Source organism: Schistocerca americana, chromosome X, assembly GCF_021461395.2.
Source record: "Schistocerca americana isolate TAMUIC-IGC-003095 chromosome X, iqSchAmer2.1, whole genome shotgun sequence".
Classification (NCBI taxonomy): domain Eukaryota; kingdom Metazoa; phylum Arthropoda; class Insecta; order Orthoptera; family Acrididae; genus Schistocerca; species Schistocerca americana.
Window position 1 is genome coordinate 937,757,062 of NC_060130.1, and position 27,898 is coordinate 937,784,959.

The 27,898-nt window shown below is 39.2% G+C and overlaps 1 protein-coding gene across 2 annotated transcripts in view; it reads right to left on the bottom strand.

Annotated features, from left to right (window-relative positions):
• Positions 1-27,898, bottom strand: part of LOC124555121 (protein-serine O-palmitoleoyltransferase porcupine) — a 132,555-nt gene that overhangs the window by 62,523 nt on the left and 42,134 nt on the right. For both annotated transcript variants that reach the window (XM_047128926.1, XM_047128925.1), the window contains one exon: positions 6,797-7,022. In XM_047128926.1, coding sequence (XP_046984882.1) covers positions 6,797-7,022 — 226 coding nt within the window. The remainder of the gene's footprint in view (positions 1-6,796; positions 7,023-27,898) is intronic.

Here is a 27,898-nt window from a genome sequence, read left to right on the forward strand (position 1 = left end):
GAATCAAAAAACACAACAGATCTCCACCCTGTCCTTCAGTGAGCTCTCGCTTGATACAACTGATGTCACAAATGGCAGTCGTTTGGGGTCAGTGGAATACATGCAACAGGGTGTCTGACTCAGAGTTGTCTCAAAGTAACCAGTTTGTAACAGTTTGTGTGTCAGTGTGATGCCAACTGCTGCTCAAATTGCTGCTGCAGATGCAGTACAATGTGTCGGAGCCACATGCTGAACATGATGGTTTTCCCTCTTGGTAGTGTTATGTGGCCACCTGGAGTCTGGACTTTTTGCAACCATACATCCTGATAACCATCGCCACCAGTAATCATGTACAGTGGCTACATTCCTGTCTAGTCTTCCTGCAATATCGCAGAAGGAATGTCTGTCATCTTGTAAACCTATTACACGACCTCTTTCTCTTTCATACTTAGTGAGGTGCTGATAATGGCATCTTTGTTGCCTTAAAGGCCTTCTTGACTAACATCAACTTGCCACATGCAGTCTCAAAGGTAACTAACACTCATGGCTATTAGTGTGTGTATTTAAAGCAAATTTCTTTTGCACCCTCGTAGAGAAACAACTTGTACCACTCTTATGTGACTGGAGGGAAATTTGAATAGACGTCAATTTTCAGATGTACTGTAGAAACATGCCTACCAACTTCCATTAATGTTGCACAACTCCTCCTTGGTGTTGTATTTTTTTCCTGATCAGTGCATGTGAAAGAAACAATTTGTCTAAACTCTAATGATTTAAATGATACGCTATCATAGTTAAACCTGACTACGAGAAGCGAAAAAAAAAAAAAAAAAAAAAAAAAAAAAAAAAAAAAAAAAAAAAAAAAAAAAAAACACACATTTTCACAGCGCAGCATTTTGTTTCTCAAAGTTGGTTTTAACAGAAAACCTGTAGATTTTGATTAAAAAATACATATAGCCTATGCCTGTCCAAACTTTTACTAGAGTATAATGTAAAAATTAATGGTAAATCAGTTAAGAACCTTCCAAAATTTTTGGTAACAATGTTAATGTTCAACTTGTCTTTATACAATAGCATACAATTTAAACGTGCGTGTGTGTGTGTGTGTGTGTGTGTGTGTGTGTGTGTGTGTGTGTGTGTGTGTGTGTGTGTAAAAAAATGTAGCCTATGTCTGGCCACATGTTTATTAGAGTACTGTGTAAAAGTTTTAAATAAAGTGGTTAAGCACTTTTTGAGATGTTTGGTAACAACTTCTCTTTAAATACAATTACAGATTAAGTTACCTGAGTGACCAGTCATTTATCTTCCTAAATGCTTGAAATTATACTGAAGTTCAACTTTTGTTAAGAGATAAATACTGTCATATTTCTGTAAAGTTTCTCTCTCCCAGTATTCTCTAAAATTTTTGAAGTAGTAATATACAGCTGACTTCTTAACACTGTGACAACAAATAATATATTGACAAAGTCACAGTTTGGATTTCTAAAGAGTTCTGATATTGAGAAGACTATCTACACATACAGCAAGCGTCTAGTTAAGTCATTAGACAATAAATTACAAGCTTCTGGTATAATCTGTGAGCCACCAAAGCTGCCTGACTGTGTAAGTCACAATATCCTTTTACATAAATCAGAATCTTGGAGTGTAACTAGACTTGTTGGAGAATGGTTAAAATACTGTGTGTTTGACACAAAACAAAGGGTGTCAACAGGAAAGAGAGACACATTAAGCTACTAGGCATCATACAACATGTGGTTTCCAACAAGGTTCCATCTTAGGTCCCCTACTTTCTGTTGTGCCTATGAATGATCTTCCATCAATAACATTACTGGATACCAAATTTCTTTTGTTTGCAGGTGATGCAAAAACAGCAGTAAATAGCAAATCAAATACAGTCTTAGAAAGATCAGCTATTGAAATTTTCATTAACGATAATAAATGGTTCCTAGCCAATTCTTCTTTGCTAAACTTCGAGAAAACACATTATACGCAGTTCAGAAATTGTAAGAGCTTTTTTGCCAGTATATGCGGATTACAGCTTGATAATAAATTCAAGTGGGAATGGCATTTCACAGAACTGCTAAGTGCCTAAATAAATCTCTGTTTGCAATGTGAATGTTGTAAGACACAGGTGATACAAAAATAAAAAAGCTAGCATATTTTGCTCACTTTCATTCCATAATATCATACTGGGTTATTTTTTGGAGTTAACTCATCGTGCTAAGGTACAGTTTTCCAAGTCCAAAAACGTGTAATAAGAATTATTTGTGGGGTGAACTCAAGAATGTCCTACAGAGGTCTGTTTTAGTAAGTAAGGATACTAACTGTGCTGTTTCTAAAAATATTTAGTCCCTAACGAAATTTGTCATTAAAGTGTACCAATTTTTCAAACCAATAGCTCAGTTCATGGAATCAGTACCAGAAATAAGAATATTCCTCACAAACGTTTAAAGTTGCTTACTTAGGTCCAGAACGGTGTATTACTAATAAAGTACAGATTAAGAAGAGCCTGAAGGATTTATTTTTGGCCAATTGTTTCTACGCCACTGATTTTTTTTTTTAAGCAGAACTGACTGATGTGTGTATGTTACTAATAATACAAAAGAATAATGTGACTATTACATATAATCTTACTTCCATACATATTTGAGGCAATAATGTGAACATTGTAAATAAGTGTAGTAAAACGATGGTGTATAGCTCTGGTGCATTGCACTGCATCAGTAGTAGTGATATGAGCACCACAGTAACATGTCAAACCCTTACAAATTGGTTACTTCAAAAATAACTCCAAGTCAGATGCCCTGTAGTGTGCATTTCACTGACCCACACCATTGCCAATTGTGACTTTAGTGGTGTCAAATGTGAGCTCATTGGATGGCAGGGTGGAGGACTGTTGTGTTTTATGATGAAAGCTGGTTCTGCCTCAGTGCCAGTGATGGCTGTGTGTTGATTATAAAGAGGCCAGTTGAGGGCCAGCAATCAACCTGTCTGCGTGCTACACACACTTGACTTACACCTAGAGTTATGGTCTGGAGAGCTATTTCATATGCAACTCTCATTGCTATCCCACACTACCTGACTCCAAATTTTTACGTTAATCTAGTGATTCAAACTGCTGTGCTGCCATTCATGAACAGTATTCCAGAGTGTGTTTTTCCAAGAGGATAGTGCTCGCCCACATACCACTGTTATAACCCAACATGCTCTACAGGGAGTTGACATGTTGCCTTGGCTTGCTCGATTACCATATCTGTCTCTAGTTGAGCACATATGGGACATCATTGGACAACAATTGGAGTGTAATTCACAACCAGCATTAAATGTCCCTGTATTGACCAACAACGTGTCACGGGCATGGAACACTATCCCACAAACTGACACCTAGTACTTGTACAACACAATACATGCACATTTGCATGCTTCTGTTGGACATTCTGGCATTTTTACCAGTTATTAATGAACCAGAATTTTACATTTGGAATGGCTTATCTTGCACTTATCTGTAATCTTGCAGTGTTATTCACTCAAAAATGTTACCTAGACAAATGCATTCCCGAAATTTCATTACTCTACATTAATTACTATTTTGGTGTTGCTTTTTCCCGTCAGGGTATAGTTACAATTTTACTTATTCCACATCCGTGAGGACCATTTCACTTCGAATCTGTGGAACGTGCATTAGCATATCTGTTGTTCATAGTAAATATTTATTGAGTATTCTTGTTTTCAGACATGTTCTACATCCTGGAGGATCTCCTCATTATGGATCTACTGGAAACATAAGTACATTTAATCTAATATAATAACCAATATTTCCCTTCTCTCATAAAAGAAACATAAGATCTAATTATAATACCAGGAACACAAACCATCTCTACCACGACAAAGATTTTAACAACATTATAGAAAGTTGTTGAATACATGGGTAGACTTTTATCCAACACCCTGCCACAGCATATTAACTGTTTTGGACATAAAATGGTGGAGTTGAAGACAACATTTAATAACTTACCATTGGGTACCATTAAAGGATATCTTTACATAACCTCTTAAAATTAATGCACTAGTTTACTATACAGTTAACATTAGCATTGTAACACTAACATATTTCATAAATTTAAATCACTCTTTTGTACAACACTTAAAATAAATTTTACACCTATGACTTCTTTCCATGTCCCAGAGATTTCTCTCTGTGGGATCCACAGAATGTGATTCAGGCTATATAATCAGTGATCAGCTGTTTTATTTAAGGCAATGAAATACCACTGACAGTTTAATAAAATTAAAACCACTTTACTTTCTTCAAGTAGAAATTAATGTCTGAAGGAAGATTTCTGACTAAACAGATATCACACACGATTAGAGCCTGCGAAAAGCAAGGCCCATTATGAGATATTTTTTAAGTCCTCATATATTTCATTTGGACATAATCGAGCTATTTTGCCAGTTTTTCTTATCTACAAATATGATTGCATTGCTTGGTGGCTAAGCTGATAAATGTCAGATTACAAATTCAAAGGTTTGAAGTTTGATCCTAAGTTTACTTGCTTTCACCTCAGGTAATAGGTTGTTATGTGAAAATGTCAAGTTACCCCACAGTTTGGATTATTTATTTATTGTAGATATTCTTACAACTGACTGGTTATGTCATTTCATAGGTTGAAGGGAGGCAAGGGCATACCACCTTTAATATGACTATGCATAATCTTTTATGGAGGTATTTGACTGAAATGCTACTTTGTATGAAAGTAAAATATGGATGATACACACATCAGACAAAAGAGAATAAGAATGCTGAAAACCTTATTGGTAGAACTTGACTAAAAGGAAGAATCAGCTGAGAGGACACATCCTGACACATCAAGGAATAGCCGAACGAATGAATAATTAATAATAGCCTTGTACACTACCGAGTAAAAAGTCAGGCATCAAACTCGGCAAGTTTTCGTTTTGCACTGTACAGATGTTCTACGGTGTCTCTCTGCATATTCCAATACACAATAACTCTTTTCTTGCGTTGTCACCATTTTGTCAAGGCATTACAGTCTTAATGCCAACTGAAGGGCACAATGCAAAACTACAAGTTTATGGTTCTATTCATACACTAATAATATCTGTGCATGTAATACTTGGAAAAATACAGAAATTTGGAAACCAATGAATCATTTACAGTGGTCCAGTATAGTTATCCTGGTTATTTTATAACTGAATAAATATTCATGAGGACACTACTAATACAACGGTTTTGTCATTCGTAATATATTACTGCATACATGCATGAGTAAAGACTGAATGGTTTGAGATGCTCTATTTTTTGAAACAATTAAGCTAAGTACATAGGGCCACTAGTCTACTGCTAAGTATAGAGATTTATCTTTCAAGACAGGGAGATGAGCTAAACTTCAGACCACATTTACATGTCACATCAACTATAGTCTGAATTGGTACATTAACCAGTCTTTATTTCTACTTCATATACCCAATTTGCAAACAAAATATGAGGAAAAAAGAAAACATTTTATACAATTAAAATGATTCGCATGCATATGAAATGAGGAAATCCCTTCCACTCTGATACACTTACTATCACCAACATAGGTTAGTACAATATAGTAATAGAATGATCACTTAGAAACACAATTAAAAGAAATGACTCCATGTAAGGACCCCCACAAAAAGTGAGAATGATGTGAAAGGAAACAAAATATAAATTGGTTGTGGATGAGGAGACTCATTTTGTTGTAAAAAAGGAAACTGGATGAAAGACGTTAATTCATAACACATACTGGTGGAATAGTCAGAATTCATCACCCAATGTTAAGAAGAGTGATAATCACTCAGAAGCAGCACAATGAAGTTCCACAATGAATCTTTCACTCTGCAACAGTGTGCGTGTTGCTTTTGATGAAAGATTAAGACTGTGTGCCAGTCCAGGAATTCAGAAAGTATTTACTGGGAAAAGTGAAGCTGTGAGGACGAGTCTTAAGTTGTGCCCAAGTAGCTCAATCGGTAGGAGTCCCAAAAGGCATGGTTCCCGTCCTGGCACAGTTTAAATCTGTGCGACAGTTTTAGCATGATCAACTGACCCTCTGATGTTGCTGCAGCAGCAAGAAGTTGTCGCCTAACACACATTGCAAAGTGGCTGCACTAGTGGATAGGCACATAAATAAGAACTTCAGCGTTGTAACTCAGCTTTCAAACTTGTGGTTTTTTTTCCTAGACCACCTACACTCTCTCGAGTCTGAACCGATACTGCAGTACAGTCACAATCAGAGAATAAGGACAGAGGAATTATGAGAGATAAACCCAAGTAAAGCCTAAACTGACAAGCGTATGCAGCATAGTACGGTGGAGTGAACACAGCTGGAAGAACATACTTTTACCCTGATAAAGAAAGAAAATTTAGAATGATGGGAAAATTATGTGCATGAAACTGTCCGCACAAAATGGCTGTAATATGAAACACATATTTGTGTGAATGAGTGGCTCTAAGGGCCCTCATAACTGCTGAAGTTCCTGGAATATTAATATATATTGAGAATCCACTCATGCATCAAATTACCTTAATATCCTAGGATAAATCATTCCACCAGGAGCCTAACACAATTTTTTTAGAGTACATGTGGCTTATATTATCTTCCATGACTATAAGGTGGGAACTGAACTATTTTTCTTCCATGCGTAACACACATTTAAAACTTTCTAACAAAGAATTCAGATCTGGATAACCTGCATAAAAGTGACATAAAACCTGTTTTATCATAATATTTTACTAATGTAACGTGAAAACAAACATAACAATATTACTTACCCATAAGGGCTTGTTATAAATTGCTAAGTAATCCCTGTACGGCACCCATGGTCCAAAGACACATGTGCCTACACAAAGTACATAACCTATATACTCAGCAGGTGATGGAAGAGATTGCAAAGCTCCAAAATCTGTATCGAATGCAACTGATATCACCTTCATCGCCACAAGCATCTGAGCTCCCCGAATTTTATGCCATTCAGTTCTACTAACAAAAAGCAGTTCACTGAAATCAAGACAGAATGCATCCTTATAACAATTTTCCACATAACTTTTACACAACTATAAATTATTAAATGCTAATTTAGTTAAAGAATGCCACAAACCAATTACTGAATAGAGCAGTTCAGTACAATGAAGTATCACCTCCAGACACTAATTACAAAATTATTTATTCCCAGAGATTATCTTTGAATTAAAAACATCACCTGCAGTCTATATGAGGTGGCTCTACTAAAAAATAATATTTCCTTATAAGGAAAAAAGATAAGTTTAATACATATTAGTATAATGGGATGTCAAATGAAAATGAGACAGATGTGACAAAGTAAGTAAGCTGTTTATTATTTCAGAATTAATCATCATAACTATTAATACATTTACTGAATATCTTGTTTAGGCGATAGTCAACAGCAACTACAAATTTTAAAAAATGCATACCACTGTACTGTCTGTAATAACGTTATTTTTTATTTTGCTACTGGTTTTGATTCTGAACCATCATCAACAGCAGCTGTACAACATACAAAAAGCAGAAAAAGCCCGGACAAAAGCAATTTTATTTTTGAAACTTCCTGGCAGATTAAAACTGTGTGCCGGACAGAGACTGAAACTCGGTACCTTTGCCTTTCGCAGGCAAGTGCCGGCACACAGTTTTAATCTGCCAGTAAGTTTCATATCAGCAAACACTCTGCTGCAGAGTGAAAATCTCATTCTGAATTTTATTTTTTATTAACAGTATGGTGATTACTTTTGAAATATTAAACAGTTTACTAACTTTCTTCAATCGTTCTCATTTTCATTTCACTGCTCCTTATATATACCGAATTTAGAGATGTTACACTGTCCTGCACAATTACCACTCTTCCAAAACAGAATTAACAAGGTAATTAATCAAATTTAAACTGGAATTAGTAGCATGAAACATACTACAAAACTTTAGTCCCTCCTATTAAAGTAACGAAATTAAACTAAATATTCATCCAAAGAAGTGACAAATATGACTTTCGATGAACTTAGTGATAGAGAAAAGGACCTACTCAAGAACAACTAAAATATAATTTGCAACATACTTCCCACAAGTAAATAGTAAAAAGATCTCATTTGCTCCGGAAAAACTCCAGCTGATTTCTCAAAGTTCAGCAAATAATTATATTCCACAAACAAAACCTGATTACTGATAAAGCCTTGCGTAAGCGACTGAAGAACTTCAACTGTGGTCTGACAACACCACCAAGGCCAAAATAAGGAACGTGGTGGTAGTAATTGACAAGGAACACCATACTGAAAATATGTTCCAGTTCTTTCACAAAAACTACACTGAGGAGGAATATTCTACAGCTAAATTTCAAACTTTTTTTTTCAAATTAGTGAAATTTGTAATAGTAATAAATTCCTATCTGTTACAAAAAGAATACTGTTCTGTTTAGAAAAAAAAAAAAAAGCCCTTTACCTCTCATATCTGATCCTTCTCATAAATAAGTGAGAAGTATTCTTTAATTAGCCCAATAGTGAAATCTCTCCTTGAAGTAATAAAGAAGTATATTATACAGCTTCCAAGAATTTAACATTTGAAAGGTCTCACTTACCAAAAACTAGTTGTAACTTCACTGAAAGTATCAAACCTATTCGTTTTCTATCAATGACCTAGTTCATTTCCACTGATGGGGTTAATACACCTGGGAAGACCTAACAATGACCTAGTTCATTTCCACTGATGGGGTTAATACACCTGGGGGGATAACAGATGTACTGATGATGATTTCAATGTCGTCCGCCAACAGATAGTAAAGTGGCATAACTAATAGAGGGCCATCTGTGTCCATCCTTTAATGGGGAATGCTCACAGCCAGAAGGTTCAGTGTGATACAAACGTGTGAAGCAACCGGGAAACCATGCCACGGAGATGTACACATGCTTTCTTCACTCAACTGAGTGAGTTTTAAATGGGTCAAACTGTGGCCTTCTGAGTGGTGGGATGGTCCTTTTGGAGAACTGCCACAAGATGGACATACTGCGTCAGCTGCACAATGATGCTGGTGTCCGTGGTCCTGTGAACATTCTCACACCCATAGACGAGATTCTGCACATCCACGCAGCACAGACTCCAACCAAGACTGTCATATTGTAAGGGCAGCAGTGGCAGATTGTACAGCTGCCACAGCACAGACAAGAGGGCTTGTGAGCCCAGATGTGCTAATACAAGTTGTTGTGAAGCAGCTATTAGCTGTGAAAATATGGGCACGCACACCTCTAGCCCATCTTCAACTTACACCACAGAATTGATATGCATGGCTCATCTGGTACTGTCAGAGGATCACTTGGAAGATGGAATGATATGCTGTGGCCTTCAGCAATGAAAGCAAGTTCTACCTGCATGCATGTGATGGTCATTTACATGTACGAGGTAGACCTGGTGACCACTGTCTCATGGAGTGCATTCGTCCAAGAGACACTGGCCTCATCCCAGGCCTTATGGTCTGGGGTGTGATAAGCTACAATTTTCGTTCACCTTTGATGTTTATGGAGGGGACACTAACCAGTGCTTGGTACGTCCAGAATGTTGTTAGACCCATTCTTTTGCTATTCTTGCAATTGGAAGGTGATGTGTTGTTCCAACAAGATAATGCTCGCCCCCACACAGTCTGTGAAACTCAATAGGCTCTGAATGACATGCAGCAACTTCCCTAGCCACCACGATCTCTAACCTTGTCTCCAATCGAGCACGTGGGGGATATGATGAGATGAGAAGCAAATCGAGCAACTCGTCAACCAACAACTCTTACAAAAATACATGAACAGGTCAAGTAGGCATGGTGTAATGTTTCCCGTGACAGTATTTTCCATCTGTACGATTAACTGGCTGCCAGAGTCAGCACCTGCACTGCTGCCCATGGAGGATACACCATGTAGTAATTGTTTCAGCATGGGTCAATACTAGGGGCCTCAGAACCATTTGTGCTACTGCTCTATTACTGTAATCAGCTCATGTACACCATATGCACTGCAGCAACAATAAATCTTGAGTGAACTGGAAACCACTAAAATGGTGTACTATTTTTTTTTCTGGCAGTGTATTTGCTGTACTGGCATAACCAACAAAACAATTACAAGCATCTCATGAAAAACAAGTCCATAAATGTGGCAAAATAGATGTACTAATACATTTCCTCCAGCTTGTCCTAAGCATAACTAAATTTCACTTCACAACAAATTCTATCAACAAGAACACGGCTCTGGTATGGGTAGCCTTCTTAGTGGATTACTTGCTGACTTTTGAATCAACTTTGTATAAAATCAATCTACAAACTGTAATGAGAGCATTATTAAGAATTTGGGCCATCACCACAGACACGACTCAATGCTCTCTACTCTACAATGGTTCTGCAGAATACATTAAAATACCTCGTAAGTTTTCTGTGCTAAACTTGAGAGTTAATTACTTCAACTTTCCTTCAATATTTTTCTCCAATAAATATCATTAATATTCCCTCAAACTACAAGGAGAACCCAAAACCACAGACAGCAATATTAACAGCAGTTCATTTAATCCTCACAACCAAACCTTCACAGCATTTAGACTTATAAAATGCACTAGTTGCCACTAAATACAGAGGACATTTACAATAAAATTAACATGATGAAGGAAATATGAGATAACAACAGAAAAAAACCTCTCTTGTAGAACTAAACAAAATTTAGATACTAAATGGACAATATACAAAATGGGTAATGCTGAACAAAAAGAAATATAGCTGAATAGTCTACCTCCCCTCTCCAACATACAATGCAGCTGACAAACTGTTTAGGAGATCTAAAGTATGAGCTAGGGAAGTGCACATAGTCCAGTACAACAATACGATCACTCTGTTGTTGACAAAATTTTATACAGCCCGTATCCTACACACTATTTTATAAAAACTGGAAGACTCCTTATTGCACAATTAGTGTGAACACATAAATTATTTCAGGATGAACAGCTCAGTTAGATCAGCCACAGTTATGCATACTGAACAAAGAGAGTACACAATTGTTGTGTTAATTGGTTGGTTGGTTAATTGAGGGTTAAGGTACTAGAAAGAAAGGTCATCAGTCCGTTGATCAAGCTTAGTTCAACTGGAGCCAGTGACATCTGCCAGGAACTTGTTACAATGATGAAAGTATGAAGGAGTGGTAAAATCGAGACATAAAAGGCAATAATGATGCCAGAGCTGAGAAGTATTTTATGGATATGCAAGGAAGGGAGGAAGGAAGACTGAGCTTAATGTCCCGCCGACATCGAGGTCAATAACAACACAGCACAAGCTCACATTGTATCAAGGATGGGGAAGGAAATTGGATGTGCCCTTTCAAAGGAACCATCTTGGCATTTGCCTGGAGAGATTTAGGGAAATCTCAGAAAACCTAAATCTGAATGCCCAAACGCAGGCTTGAAGTGTCATCCTCCTGAATGTGAGTCCAGTGTGCTAACCACTGCACCATCTCACTCCGTACAGAGATGTATATGGTTTGAGACAACATGTAGGTAAGAGCAGACACGGCGCCTCCCAGGACTGACTCACAGCAAGAGAAACCCCGCCCCACACCCAACCGCCACCAACCCAATGAGGGACAAAGACAGTTACAGAGCAAAGAATGCCTTCTAGTTGGCAAATTCAGAACAGTAAAAGTGAGAGGCCTAAAATGTAATGGACATCAGTTTGGCTGTCAATAATGAATACAAGCTAAGAGACATAGTTAAGGCAGCAGGTAGGCGTCCCTGGGGCTCTTCATGCGAGATGAGGAGTCCCACCCACAGCTATCCCATTCCTGAACAATTATAGTCAAGGAGTTAAAGAGCACCCACTACTCAACAGAGTGCAGGGGGTGTAACATAGGAGGATGTCTTCAACTTGTCATTTCCACATTAAAAAGGTAGTCGGGTAAGAAGAGGATGCCGATACTGTCACTATGTGGGTCACATGGTACTCAGCAAAAATTGACGTGTCGGTGCAAGGACCACCATGAAGGACAAGATCCGGAACAGTTGTTGACCTCTGGTGTCCCAGCAGACAAGCTTGGCCCACACCTGGGAGGAAGAGGCTTACAGTCCCGAGGTGGAGACATAGTGCTCTGTGTATTCCTTCTTACTGCACTTAATTAGATAGTGAGCCTTAGCAAGGAGTTGCTTGAAAGTGAGGAGGGCAGCCTTATGAAAAGTGCTGCTTGAGATGTTTCAGGGCACGATGATGATCCCGAATAGCTGTTGTGGTGTCTTGGGTTCACCATGACACTGGCCGGCAATGGATGTGACCTGCAGAAAGGGGGAAAGCAGTTCTAGTGGCGCAGGTAACCACATCTCAGATGTTTTGGACTACACTGTTGATGCAATTTGACAGAGAGGGGGCGAAGGTAACAGCAGAGGCATACATCTGCCACTTGGATCTTTGAAGCATGCTACATGGAAGTCGGTAATCTGGTGGTGGCAAAATAGTGACAGGATCAGCGGAAAGTTGTCACCGTCACAACATGCTAGTTATCAGGAGCTCCAAGCCTTACCTGTGGCTATTGAGTATGCAGGGCACAGTCATCTGAAAGTTGTGGCTCACGTTTGCACCAACAGCGCCCATCCCATGGATTCTGAGGCCATCCTTAGTTCGTACATGCAGCTGGCGGAGGTGATGAAGGCTGCTGGCCTCATGCACAGGGTGCAATCTGAGTTTGCAATTTGCAAAATGTTCCCGGAATTCACTGAGATCCTTTGGTTGGGAGACGAGTGGAGGGTATCAACCAAAAAGCCTTTGGCAACTATCTGACAGTACTGGCTGCAGATTTCTAGATCTGTGTTATTGGGTGGGGATTTGTAGAGCTCCATTTGATAGGTCAGGTGTGCACTACACAAAGGAAGTAGATACTTTGAGACCAGAGTACTTGTAGAGTACACACGGATTTTTTTAGGCTACGCAGTAGCTTGAGGTACTCTGATGAACACTTCCCAGTTCGTAAGCAGAAAGGGAAGTCAGACTGTACTAAGAGTAGACACTTTGACTGTCAAAATTTTATCAGTAAGTTGTCAAAGTATTCATAATGAAGTTCCTAAATTTACTGCCCTCCAAGAAAGTTCTCGCAATATTTAGCGAGTCTTGGAACAAAGGCAGATTCAGCCTCATAGGAGATGGACTGTTGACACAAGCACTGTCTCTACTGAGGTCGTAGTTGAGTGTAACAGTGAAGTTATCTGGTCCTGTATACAATGTCTAGAAGAAACCAAGTTAATTGTTGGAAGTTTTTACCAGTCACCTGATTCTACTCAGATCATGCAACACTACTCCGAGGTGACTTTAACCCACAAGTATACACTATGACACAGACAGTCTTGCGAAGTGCTTTTGAATAAATTTTCTGAAAACTGTCTTGAGCAGCTAGTTTGGCTTCCCAAACACAACGGAAACAGCTTAGACCTTGTAGCTACAAACAGGCCAGATCTTAGTTAATAAATCAGTCATGATGGCTAGGAGAGTGTTTCTGGTAGAAAACGCAGACAAGCAGTTGATAGCATCTCACTTAGAAACTGAAAATTGTAGTCTGGAGATCAATGTGCTAGTCCAGTCACTTGAGGACCAGTCTGGTGTGGCTGTTAAAGATAGCAGAATGAAAGCCAAAGTTTTAAATTTCACATTTAAGAAATCTTTCATGCAGGAGAACCATGAAAACATATCACCATTTGATCATTGAACAAACTCCTGTATGGAAGACACGGTAACAAGCATTCCTGGTGTAGAGAAACAACTGAAAGAGTGGAAACAAATAAGCCCTCTATGGCATTGGCCCATTACTTAGCTTGAATTTATTGTGAATCTCTCACCCAGCACACAGACTGAAGCAAGTGGAAAAAAGTACAGGCGACTTGTGTGTACAAGAAGGGTAAAAGAACGGAGCCGCAGAATTACAGACCAATATCCGTAACACCAGTTTGCTGCAGAATCCTTGAACATATTCTCAGTTCAAATGCAGTAAATTTTCTTGAGACTGAGAAACTTATGTCAATGAGTCAGCAGAGTTTCAGAAAGCATTGCTCGTGTGAAACTCGACTTGCCCTTTTCTCACATGATATAGTGTAAACTATGAATGGAGGGAACCAGGCAAATTCCATATTTCTAGATTTCCAGAAAGCATTTGACTGTGTGCTCCATTGCAGGCTGTTAATGAAGGTTCACAGATATGTGAGTGGCTTGAAGACTTCTTAAGTTATGGAATACAGTATGTTATCCTCGACAGCGAGTGTTCATCAGAGACAAGGGTATTGTTGGGAGTGCCCCGGGAACTGTGATAGGACAACTATTATTACCAACGTCTACAACTACAACTACAACTACATCTACATCTACATCTACATGGATACTCTGAAAATCACTCTGAAGTGACTGGCAGAGGTTTCACTGAATCACCTGTGCAATAATTCTCTATTATTCCACTCTCGAACAGTGCATGGAAAAAACTAACACTTATATTTTTCCCCGCGAGCTCAAATTTTCCTTATTTTATTATGATGATAGTTTCTCATTATGTAGGTCAGCATCAACAAAAATTTTTGGTTTTGGAGGACAAAATTGGTGACTGAAATTTCGTGAGAAGATACCACTGCAACAAGAAATGCCTTTATTTTAATGATGGCCACCCCAAATCTCATATCATGTCCATGACACTCTCTCCCCTATTTCTTGGTAACATAAAACATGCTGCTATTCTTTGAGCTTTCTCTATGCACTACATTCATCCTATTAGTAAGGATCCCACACCATGTAACAGTACTCCAAAAGAGGATGGGCAAGCATAGTGTAGGGTGTCCCTTTAGTAGATCTGTTAAGTGTTCTGCCAATAAAATGCAGTCTTTCGTTCACCATCCCCACTACATTTTCTGTGTGTTCTTTCCAATTTAAGTTGTTCGTAATTGTAACGCCTAGGTATTTAGTTGAATTTACGGCCTTTAGATTTGATTGATTTATCCTTTAACGGAAGTTTAATAGATTCCATTTAGCAATCATGTGGATGACTTCACACTTTTCATCATTTAGGCTCAATTGCCAATTTTCACACATACAGATATCTTTTCTAAATCATTTTGCAATTTGTTTTGATCTTCTGGTGACTACTAGATGATACATGACAGCATCCTCTGCAAACAACCTACGGCAGCTGCTTGGATTGTCTTCTAAATCACTTATACAGATAGCAGGGGGCCTATAATATTACTTTGGGGGATGTCAGAAATCACTTCTGTTTTACTCAATCACTTTATGTAAATTACTACAAGCTGTGACCTCTCTGACAGGAAATCATGCATCGAGTCACACAACTAAGATGATATTCCATAAGCACACAATTTGATTACAAGCCACCTGTGAGGTACAGTGTCAAAAGCCTTCTCGAAATCTAGAAACATGGAATCACTTTGAAATCCCTTGTCAACAGTACTCCACACTTCATGTGAGTAAGGAGCTAGTTGTGTTTCACAGGAATGATATTTTCTAGATCTGTGTTGATTGTGTGTCATTAGACCATTCTCTTTGAGGTAATTTATAATATTTGAACACAATAATATGTTCCAAAATCCTGCTGCATATCAATGTTAGTAATATGGACCAGTATTTAGTGGATTTCTCCTATTGCCTTCCTTGAATATTGGTGTGACCTGCACAACTTTCAAGTCTTTGGGTACGTATTTTTCATTGAGTGAGCAGTTGTATATGATTATTAAGTATGGAGCTATTGTATCAGCATACTCTGAAAGCAATGTAATTGGTATACAGTCTGGACCAGAAGACTTACTTTTATTAAGTGATTTAAGTTGCTTCACCACTTCGAGGATATCTACTTCTAAGTCACTTATGTTACCACCCATTCTTGAATTGAATTATGGAATATTTATTTCATCATCTTTGATGAAGGAATTTCAGAAGGCTATGTTTAGTAAGTCTGCTTTAGCAGCACTGTCATTGATAGTATTTCCATTGCTATCAAGCAGAAGGCATTGATTATGTCTTGCCCTAGCAAAATTTACTTTACTCTTTGGGTTTTCTGCCAGGTTTTGAGACAAAGTTTCACTGTGGAAACTATTATAGGCATCTCTCAACTGCTATTGATACTATTTCTTTGAATTCATGCTGCCTCGCAAGCTGCTAGATTTGTTACTGGTAGGTTCACACACCATGCAAGTGTTGTGGAGATGCTTTGAGAAATCAAACAGGAATCCCTGGAGGGAAGGTGACATTCTTTTTGTGGAACACTATTAAGGAAATTTAGGGATCCAACATTTGAATCTGACTGCAAAATGATTCTCCTGCCACCAACATACATTTCACGTAAAGATCACAAAGGTAAGATATGAGAAATTAATACTCATATGGAGGCATACAGACAGTCTTTTTCCCTCGCTATATTTGCCAGTGTAACAGGAAAAAAAATGCCTAGTAGAGATAGAGGATACTTTCCACCCTGCACCATACAGTGACTTGCAACATATGTATGTAGATGGAGATGCAGAAGATCATCATGTAGTGACCAATGAAGTGAAGCTACGAGACTGGGGTGGAAGAGAGAGTTATGTCAATAACCAAATAGGTGCCATGGGGGAGACTGAAGTGGGGAGGAGTACCATTCACTGTGGAGAGACAAATCATGGTCGGTAAGAAGCAGGTCAATCAGAAAGCCTCTACCAGATGAAGTGGTACACACTGGGGATGGTGCACATGGAGATGCCCTAGTAGGAAAAAAATGGGAGGTGGGAAGGGGAGCCGGCCGCGGTGGTCTAGCGGTTCAGGCGCTCAGTCCGGAACCGCGCGACTACTACGGTCGCAGGTTCGAATCCTGCCTTGGGCATGGTTGTGTGTGATGTCCTTAGGTTAGTTAGGTTTAAGTAGTTCTAAGTTCTAGGGGACTGATGACCACAGATGTTAAGTCCCATAGTGCTCAGAGCCATTTGAACCATTTTTTTTGGGAAGGGGAGTTTTTAAATTAAGGTGGTCAACTCAATATAAATAAGAGGCCTAACAGGACATAAATAAACATTACAAACAGCGATCGCTAAGTTCATGTGGACCTGCACCACTATTGCTTCCAATGTGGTATGAAGGGAAATCCACCCACTGACGACATTTGTGTGAATCAGTGTACAGACCCCTCCAGATGTGCCCTCTTGGGGCCATTACGGTTCTGACAGAATGAGCAATAACCACAGGGCATTAGGGAATTGTCATCAGTATATATTGTTTCTTGGGAGAAATGCAAATAGGAGATGATGAGGAAATAAGATGATTTAGTTCAGGCAGGTGACAGTAATATCAATTACAGTTCCAGTGGACGATCGCATTGTGTGTTTCTAGGTTATGAATAAAAGCGGTCAGGAGGACTGGTCACACCTCATAATCACTGCCTGTCACTGGCATGGATGGAACCACATCAGCGAACACTGGTTTACAATCCGGCTGCGTGGGGGTATTTGGTACCTCCAGGGTAGCTGAAATAGCCTTGTCCCGATTCTTCTTCTTCTTTTCCTCCTCCTCCTCCTCCTCCTCCTCCTCCTCCTCCTCCTCCTCCCCCCCCCCCCCCTTTTCCCTCCTCCTGTCCACATTGAAATTTCTCTACCTGTGTCACGAGATGGTTGATCAGAATGGCCATTGTTTTGGTATAATTAGATATGCTGATATGCAAAATGTACGACCTGATGCCACCCACTCCAATCAAGGGCTCTTCCCACAGGTGCCACCCAGCCACATCACAGGTCATTTGGCATGATGGCTATTGTCATGCGTCCTGATGCCCCTGGGAGACTAGCATCTACTCCTCAGCATGCATGGGGAGCTAGGAGCTCAGGAATTAGTGGTGTGATGCCTGTGGTCTCAGGGGGGCTGTACCAGAAATATAGGTAACGCCCCCATAACCTGAGATTAACTACTGCACTTGCTTTCAAATGCATATACGAGACCAAGCAGGTATTGTACGCGCGTGATATTCAACACTTCAAGCTGTAGGTGCTATTTAAGGCTTTCATCCCCGGTCAGGCCACACTATAGAAATAGAATTTTGAGACTGAAGATCAAATCCAGAAGGTGTAATCAAAATGGTGATGTAAAGTAAATGAATGAATGTATTGAGAAAAGAAGGCAGAACCTACGCAGCAGCTAGGTCAACATCAAAGGCTGCCATCATGAGAAAGTAAGTAAGTAAGTAAGAGAAGGAAGGACAGTCAGAGATGAGAGACTGCAACACAAGAAAGGAAGTAGGCACTGCAATAGCTTTGGGTCCCATGCTCATCACACACGTACTCATGAAAGAGTCATGAGCCCATGAGGGGTTTTTATGTAGAGTTCACATGCCAAGAAGCTCTCTCTCATCAACCAAATTAACGGACAAATCATACATCAATGCCAATAGAGTTTTTTGTAAATATAGTCAACAAAGTGTTGAGAGTTCATCACCAAAAAAGTAACACAAATGTACTACAACAAAATGTTTTCGGTCAAGGTGTATAAAAGCGCTACTTGTGTGTTTCTCTTTGTATGAACTGAAAACAGTTATGCTATACATATTTAAAATTTTATTTGTTAGTGTCAATACTCTGTAGTACTGCCAATAAACAAACTACACACAAAATGTACACAACTTTCTCAAAGTCTCACACATGTTCGGCTATTCTGTACTGACTTTTTAAATTTTTTATACAACATGTAAGTAAGAATGAAAATGTATGATGAACAGTGTCCTGTCAGTATGTTCATAACATTTGTTTTTAACTACTACTGTGTAATGCATCGTTCATGCTGAAATGTATTACATTAATGTGTCCTTTAAGTTTGCAATTTATTAATTTTTTATTTAATTATATATGGAGAAACAGTTTTGTTTTCATTTCTATTATACACGAGACAACTGTTTGCATTACCACATTTCTGTAAAATCATTATAGTTTTTGTCTTTTTGTTCCATCATACACCTGAAGATTATCTGCAGTGCAGAACGAAGCCAGTTGTTGGCAGATAAAAAGTTGTTAACCAGATGGTGTTTGTTTGTTTATTTATTACATATAAAGGGAACCCATTACCTAGTTTTCGAAACTACTCATTCCTTTGTCAGGAAGAAGAGAGGGAGATTCTGGGTAAGGATAAAAAGGAACAGCAAGACACTCACTTTCCAGGAAGAGAGAAACCCCACCTGTAGTGAGGTCAAGGGTTTCTATCCAATTGAGCTATAAAATGTTAAAATGACTACCCTATTCTTCCTTCAAATAATTTATGTTTGCAAACTTGAACCAACAATTTTATGGGAGGACGTTCACATTGACTGGAGAGACTATGGCAAAATAAAACTTCTATTACAATAAAATTCAAGAAATTGTAAATTTTACAAGGCTTACACATGATAATAATAATGAAACATGTAAAGTGGGGCAAAAGAGGGCAATGTTAAGAAACTGGCACTAATAATTTAAAGAAATTTTTTCAATCACTCCATCATGAATTTATAGGTAAAACTTCACAGTAACTATTAAATCATCATGGTATTAAAGTTTGACTCAATTTTGTATTATGAAATCTGAGTATCATGCAGAATATGACGACAAACACCAACAGTCTTAAAAGAATACTTTGCTACAGCATTAGTGGCAATTAGAGATTTAGAGAACATATCTGGTTTCTAATCTCTGTTGTTAATATGTACTACAAAATATATTTAAGGACAGCTACAACTAAATTATTCCACAGGGTCTATTCTGCAGTGACAGTTGAGCCTCCTGATCCCCACAAATACTGACCCTACCTTTCCTTTTGCTGCCATAGGGTGGCCATCCCACAACACTCCTCACTATCACTATGCTGAAGGTGGGCAGAGTGATACTCAACAATTAAATAGGATATGTTTCCAGAAAAATGAAAAATAACAAAAACTATGTGACTCTGGGATGGCTGAATAAACATTTTGTCCTTAGATGTCCAATGCTTTACTATCAAAATCAAGATTGACCAACAAATATGTAATGCTTTACAATTACCCATGCTTTAGGTGATGGACCAACAAGGTATAGTAAATTGTTTAGTTAAAACACTGCCACGCAGTAACCACAATCTAGTCCAAATCCGAAAGCAGGGTCGTCAGTGAAGTACAATACTAGTACCGAAAACATGATGATTACAGTCACCAATGAACAGACAAAAAACAAATCCTGGGTACACAGTGTAACTACTTATACAAACATTAAATATTCCAGAATGTACAAATATTTCTTATTTTTGTAAATTTGAGAACCTAACTGATAAATATTTAATGACAAGTAATTGCAGGTGGTCAGGTTCAAACTAGCGACTAGCAGCATGCCAACCTGTGACCCTAACTGCTATGCCGCACTGCTTGCACTACAGCTTCTGGCATTACTCTCTCCCTGGAGAAAAAGTGAGCCACTGTTTCAGTAGTTCTCATGGGAGCCTACCACAGCACTATAGATCTAGATCTTGTAAAGGGTCCTCTGTATGGCAGAACTGGGAGATCCTACTGTTCTCATTGTGTTGGCACATTCTCTTCACTATGACTAGCATTGAAGGTAGACCCTCCCATCAAAGCTTTGTGATCATCAAACGGGTCTTCAGTTTCCTTGAACAAAATGGTCTTATCTCTGATCTGCACCTCAGCATGGGTGGATGTATTGATGGGGTTAGAGAGACCAAACTACGAAGTCATTGGTCCCTTAAAACTTTTTGCATCAAGCCAGGAATAGTAGAGTGAAAGGAAGGACACAAAAGACACATTCTGATAGACTCGATTGTATCTGAGAATCAAGAAAACGAGGAGACAGAAGCAAGTTGAAGTAAGAGATGGGTAAAATAGTGAAGGTGGGATAGGTTCCCCACTCAGAGAGCAGCTAGAGGCCCAGTGGACATGCTATGCAATGGTAGATGCACCCTCTGCAACCAATCGGTGCTTCCACTTGCAAGAAAACTAACAACACAAACAAGATGATAAAATCTGAGAGAAGAAACAATGATGATGAGCCAGTAAACCAATGACAGATATGAAAGAATAAGAAGAATTAAAACGTAGGAAGGGCAGGAGCCAAGCCAGACCACCACGCCTGAGGAGCCATGGCCCCTAGGTCAGATCAAGTGACAAGGCACCCCCCCCAATCCCTCACATGGATGAAGAGGCTAATGTGCCATACGTCAAAGAGATCAGTTGATTTGGGGGAGGAGACCAAACAGCAAGGTCATTGATCCCATCGGATTAGGGAAGGATGGGGAAGAAAGTCGGCTGTGCCCTTTTAAAGGAACCATCTGGCATTTGCCTGAAGGGATTTAGGGAAATTATGGGAAACCTAAATCAGGATGGCCGGACACGGGTTTCAACGATCATCATCCTGAATGTGAGTCCAGTGTGCTACCCACTGTGCCACCTCACTTGGTATGTCAAAGAGAGAAGTAGAAACCACTTTCACAGGTAAAACATAAAACCAGATTAGTCACTTTGTTGTCGTCCATTAGCAGCAGAGGTAGCTTGTCAGCAAGTTTAACGTATCACAGTAAGGTGGCCAAATTAGGGCAGTGCAGTAGGATGTGTGCCATGGTTAGGTAAGTAGCACAGCGGCAGTGGGTGGATCCCCATGGAGGAAGATGTGGCCTGGGTTCAGCTAAGTGTGGCCAATGCGAAGGCGACACAGAACCGTAGATTCTGTGTGAGAAGCACGAAGGAAAGACGGACACATGGTCATGATCTCCTTTTTGGTTTGCAGTTTATATGGAGAAACTAGGGCACAACAATCCTATTCTCCAAGCAGTGGTCAGACTTGAACTGACAACCCACAACACACCAGCCAGTGGTACTAAATGCTACACCACACTGCATGTAGCACAGCTTGTGGCAATATTCGTCTTGCAGTGTTGAAATGGGCAACTGTTAGTTTTATGATTAATGCACTATTCACTGTGTTATTAGAAGTTGTAAAAAAGTAAGTTGCTAAAAAGAGCCTAAACAGCACAGTAGGTTACTTTCCAATTTACTAAAATAGAGAAATAATGCATGTGTCCATAAGCCAGCACACTCACACTTCAGTAAAACTAGAACAGACTCAGAATGAAGTTTTACAGGAAGCCTGAAGAGAGGAAAGATTTTGATGCACTTCTAATGTGAGATATTTTGCTTCAAAGTGCAGTGTGAGACATTTTGAGTTTGGCAGTAAATACGATCAAGACTTTGACCAACCATCAGTGTTTACTTCCATAACCACAGTAATTGCTCTTTAATGCCCAACCTAGACTGGCCCAACTGCACCATATTTGCTGCAACATTTGCCACCCATAGTTGCTGTCAGGTGAAAACAGGAAGTTGAACAACACAGACGACTACTGCCCAGTAATGCACAAATGCACCCCAGTAAAAGTCTGTCTAGTAAGTCAATGTTGTTAATAAATAACACCTGAGAAATTGTCCATTTTTAAATATTGGTTTATAATGAAATCTGTTAGTTCTTTAGGTTTAAACATTTCACAGATATAATTTATTAATTTTGTAAAGGGCAACCATCACCACTATAGCTGTGACCTGAAATAAATAATTTTTATGGAAATAAGAGGAATTATAATGTACCTTCGTTACATTCCTGCAGCTGGAGCACCAAATCCTTTAATTTTATCGATTGCAAATGGCACATTTGAGTGCCTTTAATTAGTCTGATTGCAATTTTCCACACTTAAGTGCAATACTTGTAATTAACAAATGTAATAAATGTAAATTATCTCCCCAACCTGGAAAGCATAACAAATCCCATCACCACATACACAAATGGCATGCCAAAAGTACACTACAAAGATTTCACATAAGACACTACTTAATAAAACGAGGAATGGCTGAAAAAAGTACTAAAACCTTTTTCCAGATATAGTGCAATTCGCTGATAACTAATATAAAATAGAATAGGGATTGAGCTAGGAACTCATAGGACTTTAACCTCCACCTCCTCCCCCAATAAATGGATGTGCCTAAAAAAACACGAAAATTTACAGCACATGCTAAAATTGTCTGACAACTGGATAAAATAGAAGGAAAATTCCTATATATCTTACAGTTGCCCTTGTGTCAGGAAACAAATTACAAGCGTTGCCCAGAAAGTACTGCACCACATTTTTTTCCTCAGTCGAAAACAATGCTACGAATGCAAAATGTTACCTATGTATTATTTTTTGTCTCCTGAGCGAGTGCGTCAAGTTTCCATCACTTCTGACACGTGAAGTTGATCAACACAGATGACTATTTGCATGACAGTTTAAAAACAGTGTCTGCAGGTGATGTTCATTACAAGCAATGTGCCGTCACTGAATTTCTTACTGCAGAGAAAGAAACTGTGGGGAATATTGACAAATGCTTGTGTAAAGTCTATGGAGCATCTGCTGCCGACATTAGTGCAGTTAGTCGCTATGCATGGAGGACACAAGGTCATCAGAAGGCAGTTCAGCGGAGCTCCACGATTTCCAGCAGTCGGGGAGACCATCCACAGCTGTCACACCTGACATGTTGCAGCGAGCTGATGTTGTCATTCATTAGAACAGATGCATTACATGGAAGACATTTTGAGGATGATGATGAGGTGATTCACACAGTGAAGCACTGGCTCCACCACCAGGACAAGGATTGGTACGAACAGGGCAGACACGCCCTTGTTTCACACTTGACGAAGGCCATAGAACGGAATGGAGATTACGTGGAAAAATAGGGTGTGTAGATGCTCTCGTGTGTGTAATTCTCATTATGTTCAATACAGAATTGTTGAAGAAAAAAAATGCTGTGCATTACATTCTGAGCAACCCTCATACACCTGGTTAAAATACAGGGTGACCTAAAGGTCTGTTAACATTTGAAAATTCAATACTTTGTGGAATAACGTAAGAAGAGAGGTAAAAACTGACACATACTCTTGAAATGACATGAAGCTTTACTGAAACAAAAAAAAAAGTGCACACAATGGCCAATTTATGGTACTTCACATGATACAAAAACAATAATTAGCATGACAATTTATTTTTAGCAAAGATTATGTTCTTTGTAACAAATGCTTAACATGTTGGCCATCACTCATCAACAATACCTGTAGCTGAGAGACAATGTTGTGAACAGCACAATCTACATCTACATGGATATTCTGCAAACCACATTTAAGTGCCTGGCAGAGGGTTCATAAAACCACCTTCACAATTCTCTATTATTCCAATCTTGTATAGCATGCCGAAAGAATGAACACCTATATCTTTCCGTACGAGCTCTGATTTCCTTATTTTATTGTGGTGATTGTTCCTCTCCATGTAGGTCGGTGTCAACAAAATATTTTCGCATTCAGAGGAGAAAGTTGGTGATTGGAATTTCGTGAGAAGATTCCGTCGCAATGAAAAACGCCTTTCTTTTAATGATTTCCAGCCCAAATCACGTATCATTTCTGCGACACACTCTCCCATATTTCATGATAATACAAAACACGCTGCCTTTCTTTGAACTTTTTCAATGTACCCCGTCAGTCCTATCTGGTAAGGATCCCACACCATGCAGTAGTATTCTAAAAGAGGACGGACAAGTGTAGTGTTGGCAGTCTCCTTAGTAAGTCTCTTACATTTTCTAAGTGTCCTGCCAATAAAACGCAGCCTTTGGTTAGCCATCCCCACAACATTTTCTATGTGTTCTTTCCAATTTAAGTTGTTTGTAATGGTAACACCAAAGTATTTAGTTGAATTTACGGCTTTTAGATTAGACTGATTTATCTTGTAACCGAAATTTGACGAGTTCCTTTTAGCACTCATGTGGATGACCTCACACTTTTCGTTATTTAGGGTCAACTCCTACTTTTTGCACCATTCAGATATTTTTTCTAAATCGTTTTGCAGTTTGTTTTGATCATCTGATGACTTTATTGGTCGATAAACGATAGTGTCATCTGCAAACAACCTAAGACTGCTGCTCAGATTGTCTCCCAAATTGTTTATATAGATAAGGAACAGCAAAGGGCCTATAACACTACCTTGGGGAACGCCTGAAATCACTTCTGTTTCACTCTATGACTTTCTGTCAATTACTATGAACTGTGAGCTCTGTGACCTCTCTGACAGGAAATTGCAAATCCAATCACATAACTGAGACAATATTCCATAAGCATGCAATTTCACTAAGAGTCACTTGTGTGGTACAGTGTCGAAAGCCTTCCGTAAATCCAGGAGTACAGAATCGCTTTGAAATCCCTTATCAATAGCACTTAGCACTTCATGTGAATAAAGAGCTAGTTGTGTTTCACAAGAACGATGTTTTCTAAACCCATGTTGACTGTGCATCAATAGACAGTTTCCTTTGAGGTAATTCATAATGTTCGAACACAATATATGTTCTAAAATCCTGCTGCATATCGACGTTAATGATATGGGCCTACAATTTAGTGGATTACTCCTACTATCTTTCTTGAATATTGGTGTGACCTGCGCAACTTTCCAGTCTTTGGGTACAGATCTTTCGTCAAACGAACGGTTGTATATGATTTTTAAGTATGGAGCTAATGCATTAGCATACTCGGAAAGGAACCTAATTGGTATACAGTCTGGACCAGAAGACTTGCTTTTATTAAGTGATTTGAGTTGCTTCACTACTCCGAGGATATTTACTTCTACATTACTCATGTTGGCATCTGTTCTCGATTTGGATGCTGGAACATTTACTTCGTCTTCTTTTGTGAAGGCATTTCAGAAGGTTGTGTTTAGTAACTCTGCTTTGGCAGCACTGTCTTCGATAGTATCGCCATTGTTATAGTGCAGAGAAGGCATTGATTGTTTCTTGCTGCTAACATACTTCACACATGACCAGAATCTCTTTGGATTTTCTGCCAGGTTTCGAAACAAAGTTTTGTTGTGGAAACTGTTATAGGTGTCTCGCATTGAACTCTGCGCTACATTTTGAGCTCCTGTAAAGGATCGCCAATCTTGGGGATTTTGCGTCTGTTTAAATTTGGCTTGTTTGTTTTGTTGTTTCTGCAACAGTGTTCTAACCCGCTTTGTGTACCGAGGAGGATCAGCTCTGTCGTTTGTTAGTTTATTTGGTATAAATCTCTCAATTGCTACCGATACTATTTCTTTGAATTTAAGCCACATCTGGTCCACACTTATATAATTAATTTGGAATGAGTGGAGATTCTCTCTCAGGAAGGCATCAAGTGAATTTTTATCTGCTTTTTTGAATAGGTATATTTTTTGCTTATTTTTCGAGGATTTGAGGATTACAATATTCAATCTCCCTATGACAACCCTGTGCTCATTATTAAGTCAGGATTATTTGTTGCTAAGAGGTCAAGTGTGTTTTCAGAACCGTTTACTATTCGCGTGGGCGCATGAACTAACTGCTCAAAATAATTTTAAGAGAATGCATTTAGCACAATTTCGAATGATATTTTATGCGTAACTCCGCAATTAAACATGTATTTTCGCCAACATATTAAGGGTAAATTAATGTTTTAAACCAAACTCAAGTTTTCTTTGAACCTTTCAGCAACTGTTCATCTGAACTGGATTACAATATTCAATTCAGTGCCTACAACGATAAAAGGATCCAATTATTATTTTATTCCGGTTGCCAACAATGACCTCTGCCCATACTAACTCACAAGAAGTATCTACTTCAATTTCGCGACAAGTTAAACTACTTCTGACAGCAACAAACACGCCACCGCCAACCGTGTTTAGCCTATCTTTTCGGAACACCTTTACGTTCTTCGTAAAAATTTCGGCTGAGCTTATATCCAGCTTTCAGTGCCTACAACGATTTGAGCATCAGTGCTTTCTATTAGTGCTTGGAGCTCTGGTACTTTCCCAACATAGCTACGACAATTTACAACTGTTATACCAATGGTTCCGGTATCTGCGTTCTTCCGGTGTTCAGCCTGCACCTTTTGTGACTGTGGCCCTTCTTGTGTTTTCCCCGAGACCCTCTAACCTAAGAAACTGCGCAGTCCACGCCACACAGCCCCTGCTACCCATGTAGCTGCCTCCCGCGTATAGTGGACACCTGACCTATTCAGCAGAACCCGAAACCCAACCACCCTTTGGCGCAAGTCGAGGAATCTGTAGCCTACACGGCCGCAGAACTGTCTGAGCCTCTGATTCAGACCCTCCACTCGGCTCTGTACCAGAGGCCCGCAATCGGTCCTGTCAACTATGCTGCAAATGGTCAGCTCTGCTTTCATCTTGCAAGCAAGACTGGCAGCCTTTACCACTTCTGTTAGCCACTCGGAACCAGAGAGAATCTCTGCATACTAATAGGTATGGTGAGAAATTATCATCAAATGATGTTTTTCAGCATCCTCAATGAAGTTGGATGATCGCAGTAGACTTATGACATCACGTAACCCACAACCAATAATCACAAGGCCTGAGGTCTGGGGACCTGGGAGGCCAAGCATGATGGAAGTGGCGGCTCAAAATGCTATTCTCACCAACCTATGTGCGCAAAAGGTCTTTCACATGTGTAGCACTACGGGGTACAGCACCATCCCACATAAAAGTTGTACCTTCCAGTAGATGTTTATCAGCCAGGCTAGGGATGATCTGAGTCCCTCTCCCACTACAGATCATTTTATAGAATTCTCCTGCAGTGTCACTGATGTGTTGCTGTCCAGTGCCACTGTTGGCCAGTTTTTGCTCTCTTTTCTTTATTTCAATAAAACCTCACGTTATTTCAGGGATGTGTGTCAGTTTTTACTCTTTGCCTCCATTATTCCACGAAATGGTACATTTTTCAAATGTTAATGGCCTTTGGGTCACGCTGTATGTTATACTGAAATTGATCTAACCAGAGATGGAAGCTGTAAGTCAATGGGTAATGGTCTGTACTTTGCTTGGT